Here is a 12,185-nt window from a genome sequence, read left to right as displayed (position 1 = left end):
TCTTCTGGTCTTCAGCCCACGGAAGGCGGCTTGTAAAACAATAACAGCTTTCCTGACCTCCTGATAATGTTTTATGTCAGCATTTCTCCGTCTCTGAGCTCTAAACCTCTGCTGTAAGACACAGGCTGCCCAGCGTTGTTTCCTGAAGGCTGACTGCTGGTTATGCTTCTTAAAGTTAGCTTGAATGACAGTAGCTGCCCTGTGCATTTTGGCAACTCTAGTTCGCACACGATGACCTCTGAAAGCTGCTTGAAGGATAATGACAGAATGTCTCACTTTCAGGAACTTTTCTCTGTCCTGTCTTTGCAGAATACAGGAGCGATAGTATCTCTGGATGATAATGGCAGACAGACGCATGGCCTGGAATTTGACTTCCTCTCTGTGCTTTCTGAATGATGACTGGATCACAGTGGCAGCGTGATGCCAACGAGCCACCTCCTTTCTGACTCGATTGCCTCTGTGTGCTGCCTGGATAACAACAGCAGCACTGCGCACCCTTTGGTATTTTTCCATTTGTTCCTTTGCTGCCACATTGGCCCGATACCTTCGCTGAATGGTAAGAATGGAGGATTTTAAGGTCCGATACAGTTGGTGTTCACAGTGGGCTCTGTAAGCCCTCTGGATAACAATGGCAGCCTGATGCCTTCGTCTGACAATTCGTCTGGATGTCATTCCTCGGAATGCAGCTTGTAAGACAACAGCCTTATTTCTCATGGTCCTGAGGGCTTTCATCTCCTCTCTCATTTTCTTATTGGCTCTGTAATGTGCTTGCAAAACACTGACAGCCCGGCAGAGGGTCTTGTAGTAAGTTCTCTGCTGATACTTTCGGAAGTGAGACTGAATTGTTATAGCTGCCGAATGTTGGATACGCAACTGCTTTCTGACCTTACATCCTCTGTAGGCTGCCTGCAGACAAATTACTGCCCTGCGCTTTGACATATAGACCAACCAGTCTTTTCTTGCCAGAGTCACCGCTCTGTACCTCTGCTGACAAACAAGAACTGCTGCTTTAAGAGCTAGGAACCTATTTCTATCCCGAATAGCAAGTAACTTCCTCTGAATGATTGTAGCAGCTTGGTGCATCTCTACAATCTTCCTTCTGGCCCTTTGGCCACGATAGGCTGCCTGGATAACTACAGCGGCAGATTTCATTGTTCTGTACCTCTGCATCTGCTGATCTCTGAGCATGTTGGCCCTATAGCGTTGCTGAACAATGATGGCAGCACACTTGGTTGCAAGGTAGGCCATACGCATCATGTGCATCCTGAACTGAGCTTGGATTGCTCTGGCAGCGTTGTGCCTCTTCTTTAGATCTTCTCTCAATTTATATCCACGATAGGCAGCTTGTATCTTTAAGGTCGCCAGCTTTAGCGCTATGTATTCTTTTTGCTGTGCCTTGCATAACAGAAGAGCTCTGTATTGACTTTGAATGACAATCGCTGCACTTTGGAGGAGGAAATACCGTTTCCGACATATAAACATCCTAACTGAGGACTGAATGACAGTGGCTGCCTTATGATTTTTCCTCAGCTCTTTCCTAACTCTCATGCCTCTGAAGGCAGCCTGGAGTGTAACACAGGCTGCTCTCATGCTCAGGTATGTTTTTCTCATTTCCTTTCCAGCAACATAAGCTCTGTAGTGACGCTGTATAACCAAAGCACAGGCCTTCTTGGACCTGTACTCTGCTTGCGATTTGTGCCGATGGTAATGCGCCTGTATCAGAGTGGCACACTGATGCCGCTTCTCCATCCTCTTCCTGTCAGCTCTGCCTCTCCAGTGAGCTTGTAAGGCAAGTGCAGCATTCCTAAAGGCATCATAATCCTTCTTTGTCTTACGAGCCAAAATTGTGGCTCTGTACTTTTGCTGTATCACAGCTGCAGCTTGTCTCAGGACAAGGTAGCGCCTTTGGGTAGCATGCTTCCTGAAAGCTGTCTGGATTACTGTTGCTGCCTTGTGCTGTTTTTTCAGGGCCTCTCGAGCCACTTTCGCACGATAGGCTGCCTGTATGGTAATTGCAGCACATTTCATCCTCAATAACACTTTCCTTTCGACGGAGGCCCTGAACCAGCTCTGGATTAGGACAGCTGCACATCTCATCTCTGCCACCTGTTTTCTGACAGCATGCCCCCTGTAGGCACTTTGAATGACAATAGCCGAGTGGTGCTGTAGTTTTAACATCTGAAAGCAGCGCCTCTGTGCATGACCTCTGTACTGGGCTTGAATGAGCTCAGTGCTTCTCTTTATCTTTTTGTATTGATGGAGACACGTCTGCATTCTGTACCAAGACTGAATCTTTACAACAGCAGCTGTTTTCCCAGCCATTTGGTCCTCGTACCATTTCCTGAACACAGTTTGTATCACTTTGGCAGCACAGTTTTCCTTCTCCGTTTTCTGGGTTTTCCATCTTCTGTATCCTCTTTGTATTTTCATGACTGCAGCTCTAAGGTGAATATAATGTTCAAGGTCTCTTTTTGCCAGAGCCCATGCTCTAGAGTGCTTCTGAATGACAGTTGCCGCCCAGGATATTCTCCTATAAGCAGAGGCTGCACTCCTCATTCGCCATTGTGCTTGGACAACAATGGTGTAGTATCTGAGACGTTGGAAACCCCTCATACACGAAAACATCCTCCACTGGGCCTGTATGGGGAATATATTCAAAGACCAATTACACGACAGGCTTCATGATAAAACAGCTGTTAGGTTTATATAAATAAATACAAAGGAAACAGTTGTAAATGTTGGCTAGACAGTATTTAAATACAGGTCAACATCAATGTGTTGTTCAACAAGTTAAAGCCATTTGAGAATACAAATTGCGTACCATTTTACTTCTACTGCAATGACTAGTATTTTAATCCTTTATACATAATTTATGAAAAACTCTTAGGTGTACATGTAGAATTTGGTCTTTAATGTTGGTTAACAATCCTTTTCATAATGCTAACACCTACCTGAATGACAGTTGCAGCTTCATGCTGTAGAGCTTCAAGTTGGGCCTGTTTTTTTAGCCTCAGCCTGTTGCGGACCTCATAACCTCTCCAGACTGATTGGATGATAATGACAGCTTGGTTCTGTCTCTTAGCTCTGCGCTTCTGGAGAAAACTCCTCACAACCAGCTGGATCTTCGCAGCAGCCATGTTTCTTTCCTATAACCAGACAAAAGTTAAACATGACTGTTGATCATTTTTAAGTTTTTATACTTTTCTGTGTTTCAGTACAAGAAAATACTCAGGTGTATCTTTCCATTTACTTTAGAAATAAATTTTCTTGAAATGTAATCATTAAGTATAATAAAAAATATGACTTTTGCACAGTATGTTTAATTAAATAACAAATTGTACATGCATGTACTTCATATCTCAAACAGCAGTTTTCCACCTGTTTTCCACATGGAAACAGTGTTTTTTGTGTAACAACTAAAAACTATAGAAAAGAAATCAGGAAAAGAAAATCAAGCACAAAAAAGTTGAAAATTAGCTTTAGATTAAGTATGATTCCATCCAGACAAAAATGGTCTCACCCACGACTGATTTCAATTTGCTAAAATAAATCGAAAAGAAGTCAAACTCCAGCACTAACCAGCTGTACCAAACACTGAACCCACCTTGTAGAGCTGCAAGTCTTTCTTTAACCTGTATTTCCTCCAGGCGGCCTGTATGACTCGAGCGGCTCTGGTTTCGTTCCGAAGGTCCAGAAGACGAGCACACAGGAAGGAAAGGTAAGACATCACAACCTGGAAATAAACAGATCAGGATGAAGGTGGAGGTGTAGCATTTCATCACACTCCATTTACAGAGTTTACAAATATGTTATGACCAAAGGTAAAGCCAGTTGATATTGCACAGTGAAGACATTGTAAGCTCCTAGGATTTATTGGGCATATTTTTGCAAAACCACTGTTATGGTCCTTTTATTGTGCCTCAAAGCAAAACATAACTTTGGGGCTAAACCTATGAAGGGATATTTATGAACATGAACAATACTAGAAGCTAAGATGTGGTGGGCTTCCATGCAATAGTCTGCTGCAGTGTAAAATGTATTATGCACTGTAAATATGGACTGGAATGTTAAGCAGCTTCTTACAATCTGCATTAAAAAATTAAAAAACTATGATCTGTGTTCCCGCAGAGGGAGGAGGAAACCTGTCTGCGCTCACCTTCTCGTTGGGGATGGTGTTGGACATGTCCGCTGGGTTGATCATGGCAGGAACTCCGCCCAGGTAAGAAACTGCAGTGTTGACCTGTCTGAAGTTATTCTTCTCATTCTCCAGGAGCTCTTTGAACTCCACAGACGGAGAGTCTGGGCCTGTTCACAAAAATAACCGATAAAGTCATCACCAGTCTGTTGCGGTATCTCCAATGTCTTCAGATTCTCTTAAAAAAGGGAGACTCTTCAGGTTAAAGGTTATAATATTTAGCTAAAGGATATTACCATGAAACAACCCTAGCTCGTTACTTTTAGACACAGACCCCTGAATATTAAATAAAGCAAGTTTAAAAATACTTGTTTCATTCTGTTAAAATATGAATCACATTTATTTTTTTGAATATCTCTTTGCATCTTTATCAATCTGAAAATACTTTCTTAAAAATTGCACCCTAAATGTCTCAGTTCAAGCAATGTACTAATGCAGACATTTGCCCTGAAGACACCCCACACAAGTACCGTTCAGTCCCGTGGACGGGCAGTCAAAGGAGTTGTCAGAGTCGCTGCCTGAGCAGTTGAGCTCCAGCCGTCCCCTCGGCGAACACTCCACCGTCTGAGTGGTGCTGTGACTGACGGCCCTCTCTGGCAGCAGGCCCGGGTGGTAGTGGTGGATGAGGTAGCAGAGGACGCGCCCATCCGAGAACGACACGGTGAAGTTCTCCACCTGCACAGACACACGTAACGTTTTATTAAGGAAGCACTTGTGAGGAATTGTATGATTGTGATTGCCTAGGGAAATAAAAAGTACTGAGAAAGACTCTAGGTAGGGGTGGGCGATATTGAAAAATATAATATCCCGATATTTTTCGAGCAGTATCACGATAGACGATATTTATCACGATATTTTTTCATGTCGGTTATTATGGTTATTTTTCAAGTTACTCAACAGTACAAGCACCTACAAGGTAACAAAAACTAAAATAAAAAGGAGTAACAGACCAAGATACCATTGCAAGCTGGTTTTAATTCTCATAACTGAACATCTGTTTCAAAAGGGAAAAACAATATAAATACCTTTGATAAAATAAATTATAAGCCAACAGAATCAACCAATACAATAAATGAAGTGCAATACTGTCTGAATCCTGACTAGAAAGCTTGGTTTATTACAATTAAATCATGGTAAAATAGGTTAATTTTGTCGTAGTTTGTTTCCACCACAGTATTTACATGGATATAAGCCCCGCCCCCTTTCCAGCAAGTCCTTTTTGAATGACAGGAGTAAACACAGCTGACAGCCGCGGTGAAACTCCAGCGGTTAGAGCGATGAGAATATTCGCATTGCGTCCGTTATGGACGCAACATAACGCAGTTCAGAAACCACTGTTCTGACGCTTTTAAAGCAACTTCGAGATTTTAACAGTATCAGGGGTAGGCCATGGTGGCCGTAGGACGTACAATTATTTTCGGGGCTTCACGGAGAGACCGAGGGGCAATGACGGCATGGCCGTCATGAAAATCCTAACCTGGTGCACTCGCAACACTCACAGCACTCACAGCACTCACATTCTATGAATGAGTGACTCTCTGTATCATGATAGATATGATATCCCTGAAAAGGCATATCGTGGAGACCTAATATCGTCTCGACGATATATATCGTCATATCGCCCACCCCTAACTCTAGGCATTTGATATTTCTTCTGGTGATTAGGTTAATATGTGGTAAAGACACTTTGACTATAGTATAGTGTATAATGAGTTCAATTTTGTTTTGTAGACAAAAACGTTTTTTGTTTGTTACTTTTAAAAAGTGTATTTTTTTGTATTTTATTGGGGCCGAAGGTAGTACCTAAAACAGAGGAAGTGTCAAACAATTCAAAGGAATAGACAAAAACGGGAACATAACAGGAACAAGACAAAACTACAAAACACAGCAACAAAAATGTTATGTTTTTATAAATATTAAACAGTTGTTGTGGAGAGCAAATGTGTGTATATTTGTGCAGCACAGAAACAGAGTATCACTGCATCCTGGCTACTAGCAAAAATCATTCAACTAGAAAGTCTGGGCTGAAATTCAATGTGTAAAACTCACCTTCAGATTGTAGAAGTCACACACAGCGTGGACCCAGTCCATCAGCAGGGTGATCTTGGAGCTGCTGTGTTGGTACGGCGCCTGGCTCTTTGCAGGACTCGGCTGAAGACCCCGGTCGGCCCTCAGGCACGCCAGCCTCCGCTTGGCCCTCAAGGATCTCTTCAGGAAGCCAATTTCATCTCTCAGCTGTTCCCCATCCAGAATCACCTCCACCTTAAGGATCATTTGATGTACAGCATATCAATTAACTCATTCCCACAGGTGAACATTGTATCAAAATGTTGTGCCCTATTAGAAAGTGTACACACATGAAACGCAAAGATGATTTTCCACAAGAGGCTCAGAGTCTTCTCTCTGTGTCCATCCACAACGTCTCTGGAATCAATGTTCGAGCCTGGAAGTGAAGACACAAATCTTTAATTTCCACAAATCAAATTAAGTTTATTGCACTCAAATCATTGGCTATCAAAAATGTCAAAACATCCTTTAATATTGTGAGGATTACACTGCTTTAATGCAATTCCTATTATTGCAAATTAAATATTTTGAGGTTTGACCAAAGGAACAATAATTAAAAAGACATTGTTTTGAGCTTTAGGAACAAGTGTTGTGAACTTAAAGTGGACCTATCATGCTATATTTGAATATTATAGTGTAGGACCATACCTATATAAGGCATATTTATACTTTTTATTTTTCAAAATACCAAACAGATCATGCATTTTAGCCATTCCTCATTTCGCTCAATTTCACACTGTCTTTTCATGGGCTGATTCTGTGAGAACAGCACCATCTACAGGCCTGGCATATGTACTAAAGCATCTCCAGCGCTTTCAAACGGCAATGTCCGTGGCTGTCTCCTCCTGATTGGTGGAGTTGGCCCAATAGCCGTAGCGCCACTTCTGTGACGTCATAGAAGTGTTCAAATCTGGATCAGTCTGTATCAGATCCGTTGCAGCCCCCTTTTAAGAGATTTGGGTATGGAGGAAAAGAGAGGGTTGTGTTTTCTGACACTTGGTGAGTTCCCTGGAACACCGGGGACACATATTCATGTATAAAAGACGTACAAAAGTGCATTTTGCATGATAGGTCCCCCTTAACTAATTATTTGTAGTAAGTGCAGCCTAATATAAAATATACTATACATATATTTATAAAAACAGACAAGTCAAATCAAGCAATCTGATTGGTTCTTAGCCGTGATATATTGCGCGTATATCACGGGTAGAATTGTAGTTACTTTTCACAACAAGTCAGTATCCCTCCACGTCTGAGAAAAGCTAGAACCGTTACAACAGTTACCATTACAACCGTTACATTACGTCCGTTACGAAACTAACTAACTAACTAACAAAGCTTAAGATGGAAACATGTAAGGGATAATGTGCAGCAAGGACTTATTGATCGTTGTTAAGGACGCTCACATCTGCAGAAAGAAGTCCGGTCGATTTAACTGTATACAGTTTGGCAGAAAAGCAAACTGCATGCAGTTTGCTTTTCCGCTTCGCGTCGGGCCGAACCACGCCCCTTAACTGTGATATAATGACCATATACTACGGCCTGTCGTGAGCTATTGCTTAAATATATTATTTATTTTTTCTTCTTAGGTATTTAGTGGCAGGCAAAGTTAGTATTTAATTTTTGTATTTCCTTGATGTTTGTGAAGCACTTCCCTTCATCGTGGACTGCTTAGTCACACATGTTCACTTGTGCAAAATCGCACAAACACTCTGTCACATAACAGGCCAAGCAGTCCGATGATGTCGCTGCGCTGCTGAGCAACAGTAGCTGTTTGTGATCAAACACGAAAGCGGTAACAGTGAAATGGCAGATGTTCATGCTGAAGTGGAAAATGTCAAAATAAAACAATTAAACTATGTAACACATCTTTTAAAGAAGACATCACGCGTGAACATAAAAACGTATCATTTAGTGGAGGACAAACATTCTTCCAGGTTTAGAGTCTCTGTTTTTGCAGTTTGCTCAGGAAGAACATTTGAATTACCATGTTCATCTTTGAGGTCCACCCCCTTGCTTTTGAGCACTTGCAGAGCCATGTCGACGTTGTGGACCTTCTGCAGGCGGCTGATGGCTGGCAGGCGGAGTTTGGCCGACATGCTCCAGTCCTGGATGAGGAGCTCCATCACACGCCTGCGAAACCCAACATGAGAAAAATACTTCATAATTAAGCTGCACAAGAATCTTTTTCTGCCTTTCCTGGCAACTTTAAAGTGCCTGTGACACGAACCCAACAACTGTTGTGCAATGAAATAGTGGGCTACTAGTAATCTCGAACCGTCAGTTTAAAAAAGAAAAAGCGATACCGTTCCGATAAATATCAATAATTTCGAACATCGCGGGAAAATTCCTTCGACTCATTTTGAGGTTTTGGGGGAAGCCGGAAGTGACGTCAATGCGGGAACGCTTCACTGTGCGGCGAGAGAGCCAAACACGGACAAAGTGTGTTGTCATGCGTAGAAATGGTGAATTACTGAGTTTAGGCACGTTAATAACGTTTTAATGAAGTTGATTACAGTATATTCATATATGTCAGTGCTTTCATGTCAATTCGGCGAACTTAAACATACATGATCGTGGTGAAGATGATGATTAAATTAGGATTACAAATCGGTAGTGAGAGCTGCTGAATTTCCTCCCGTCGGATGTGATATAAAAACAAATTGATTATTTTTGTAAACTCAAGTGGATTAAACTACATTTATTAGTGCTTTCATGTCAATTCGGCGAAGATATGATACATTAAATGGATCGTTAGGATGATGATTTTAAAAATCTTTTGTTTGAGCCGGTCTGATTTTCCTGAATGAGAAACAAACCTTAGCTTTTTGAGTTCAGTGGGTGTAGTGGGCGGTTGACGCGGGGGTACGCCGGTACCCCCACTTATTTGAAGCATGATTTCTTTTTTTAAAGTCTAATAGCCTACATCTAAAATCATTGCGGGTTACAAGCGGCCGAGATGGGTTTTTCTCCGCAGGTGGCTGGTGTCTCCCTTAGGGGATAAGGTGAGAAGTTCGTTCATCCGGGAGGACTCGGAGTTTGAACCGCTCTCCTCGCGTCGAAAAGGAGCCCCAGTTGAGGTGGTTCGGGGCACCTAGTTAGGATGCCAACCGGTGCGCCCTCCCTAGGGAGGTGTTCCAGGACTTCCCAGCTGGGAAAGAGGACCAAAGGTGTAGACCTATAACCAGATGGATGGATTATATTCTCTTCGCTGGCCGGGAGCGCAATTGGGATCCCCCGGTCAGAGCTGGTTGATGTGGCCAGGGGAAAGAAAGGTTTGGGCTCTCTGCTGGAACTGTTACCTCCGCGACCCGACCACGGATAAGCGGGAGAAGATGGATGGATGGATGTGTACGGGGCAGAAACTGTGTGTGTAGGGTGACCAGGTGTCCCGCACTGTGCGACTGGCACACACAGCATTTTTATTTATTTGTTCCCGCGTCCCACACATTTGAGATTTATGTCCCGCATGTGAGTGATAGTCGCGCAGAAAGGCCGGATCGTTCGCTGACAGCCGGCACCGCCCTTTATTATTATATTGTCTAAACGAGCATCATGTAAATTGCGCTGACAGCGACACAGAGGTCCCCAAGCCCCCCCCCGTTGACAGTTCACCGAGCGCGTCCCATAGTGGTCTTCCGTCCCCCACCACCCCGTCCACCCAGTAAAAACATCCCCCAACTACACCACTGGTTGTAGTAGTACACCAACATGATTAAACGTGTGTTTTTTTTTACCATAATGTTGGGAAATTAATGGATAAAATGCACGGATTATTATTATTATTATTATTATTATTCACTCCGATCGGACCACTAGGTCCACCGGTTTCCCCTGAAGTGAGGCCCCCCGTTGGAACAGTTTTACGTGGGCTGGGCTGGGGTGCAGTGGCGGAACTGGCCATCGACGGAATCACGATGGGCCGTGTACCGCGAAGTAGGCCGGTCGGATTAAGTCACTAGCACATCCCCCCTTCCCCCGTTGACAATTTACTAGTTGTACCGAAGTGGGCCGGTCGAGAGTCCGGGCTGATTTTTAGTCCAGTCCAACCACTGGGCTACATTGACCGTATGGATCCCAATATTGACGCACTAATTCCTAAACTTCTAACAGATACAAAATAAACCGATCCCTTCAGCCTCATATGAGCTCTCAGACACGTTTCAAAATTAAAACTGTCATCGCGCTGTCTGCAGCTTGCTGCCTGTGTCCGCCATCGTGCGTTTACATGCAGATGCTGGGATCCTGAACGGTGCAGCTGGAGCGCATGTGCCCGCATTGACGTCACCCATAATTTGGCGGGAGTTGAAGAATCGTCCGACAGATCCAGTGAAATTGGTCAAACATGAAGGGGCAGATTAATGGTTATCAAAAGTACAAATATCCAAAATCAGTTCAGTAACAGTTTTCAAGGGGGACAATATTGTACTCAAATTGATGGGTTTGGATGATGGGGCCAAATCGTGTCACAGGCACTTTAAGCACTGGTAAAAATCACTTGAATGCTTGATGTTTTGAGACCCAAATCACTAAGACAACAGCTACAAACACTTTTCGGATGAAAAATTTGGATATGAAAGCAAAAAGTCATTCATTTTTGCAGGAAACAAGTTTGGAAAAGTACTTGAGTACATATGGTGTAACTTTTGGACAGAGATAATATTCAGGTATAATTTCCTGCATGTACTGGGTAAACAGCCTGTTGATGGCGCCCTGGCTTTTGATTGCTAATACAATAGCGGCTATGATTGAGATGTATGGATTTTTCAATTAATGTAGGTATGCAAAGGGGCTCTGTAATGGGCAGGGCAACAAATAAATGAAATTAATGAATAAATAAAAAAATCATTGAATGTTCATTTATACCATTGATTCCTCGCCAGAGATGTGGAATATTAGTATTAAACGTAAAATGTGGTTTCACTGAGTTACCCATTCAATTTTCCAAGTCAACCGAATTACAAGAAAACACACCAAGAACATGGCTGGTGATATGGAGAAAAAAACTTTATTTTTGATCGAATATTACTAATCGATTTTTGAGGATTAATGTAGTGTTGCTTTTTTGGCGCTGGGAAATAATCAGTGCTAATGTTGATTATAATTGAGAAACAGGTGAAAATGTGATGGTAAATTCATTGATGGGATATGACTCAAATGCAGCCTTTTAAAACTGGAAAAGGAGACAACATTCTATGTAATTGCTAGGGATATTTGGAAAAGATATTACCAAAATAAATCAATTCTACTCTCATATCCAATATAATATTGGCATATACAGCCCTGGCCTTACCAAGACCCCCGACTTTTGAAGTCTCAAGGTGGGCAAGGTGTCGGTCCTTGCTATCACTTAATTTTAACTTCAATACAAGACAGAAAACCACACACAAACATGTGAGAATGAAACTACATGAGTGCAAATACTTTTGACATTGGCAAGGCAGTAAGAGAGAAACATCCTTCAGTGAGAATCCTTAGGAGGGAAATCCCTCTTTTCTGTTGAACACTAGATCCCTCAGCCTGCGGCTTTGATGCCTGAACTCGGAGAAACGATATCCCAACAGGATCAGGCATCACATTTCAATCAGGCTGTGCACTCCACATAGACGTATGCCGGCATTCAAGTCAACCGCTAAGTTCTTCACAGCGGAAGTTGATCTCGTCCAGCCGTCTGCACGTGGGACACTGGTAACCCCAGGTAGGCCCAGTGGCGGGGGAGGATCCCCTCTCGCTCAGGAAGTCCTGGAGAAGCCACGGAGCAGGTCTTTACTCATAGCTGAGAAGGAAACAACATAAGGCACGTGACTGAATTTTGATTGGAGGCCGTCCCTTATAGATACTATCTTTTACGTATTTGAGTGATGGGAATTCCGGGCTCTTTTTAGTGACCCGGATCATTTGGCTCGCCTCACTAAGAGAGCCG

The 12,185-nt window shown here is 42.9% G+C and overlaps 1 protein-coding gene across 1 annotated transcript in view; it reads right to left on the bottom strand.

The window, feature by feature from the left end:
* The window catches only part of LOC104946764 (abnormal spindle-like microcephaly-associated protein homolog), a gene marked incomplete at its 3' end in the record, with an annotated part of 20,964 nt that overhangs the window by 4,622 nt on the left and 4,157 nt on the right, over nt 1–12,185 (bottom strand). The window contains exons 4-11 of the mRNA XM_010772646.1: nt 8,250–8,395; nt 6,553–6,638; nt 6,245–6,457; nt 4,666–4,870; nt 4,157–4,305; nt 3,605–3,733; nt 2,952–3,146; nt 1–2,637 (exon numbers count right to left, since the gene is read on the bottom strand). The exon at nt 1–2,637 is cut by the window's left edge and continues 358 nt beyond it. Of these exons, the coding sequence (XP_010770948.1) occupies nt 1–2,637; nt 2,952–3,146; nt 3,605–3,733; nt 4,157–4,305; nt 4,666–4,870; nt 6,245–6,457; nt 6,553–6,638; nt 8,250–8,395 (3,760 nt within the window). The remainder of the gene's footprint in view (nt 2,638–2,951; nt 3,147–3,604; nt 3,734–4,156; nt 4,306–4,665; nt 4,871–6,244; nt 6,458–6,552; nt 6,639–8,249; nt 8,396–12,185) is intronic.

The sequence above is a fragment of the Notothenia coriiceps genome, unplaced genomic scaffold, assembly GCF_000735185.1.
Source record: "Notothenia coriiceps isolate Sejong01 unplaced genomic scaffold, NC01 NC01_scaffold00011585, whole genome shotgun sequence".
Classification (NCBI taxonomy): Eukaryota; Metazoa; Chordata; class Actinopteri; order Perciformes; family Nototheniidae; genus Notothenia; species Notothenia coriiceps.
Note: the sequence above shows the minus strand (reverse complement) of the source record. Positions and strands in the feature narration are given on the sequence as shown.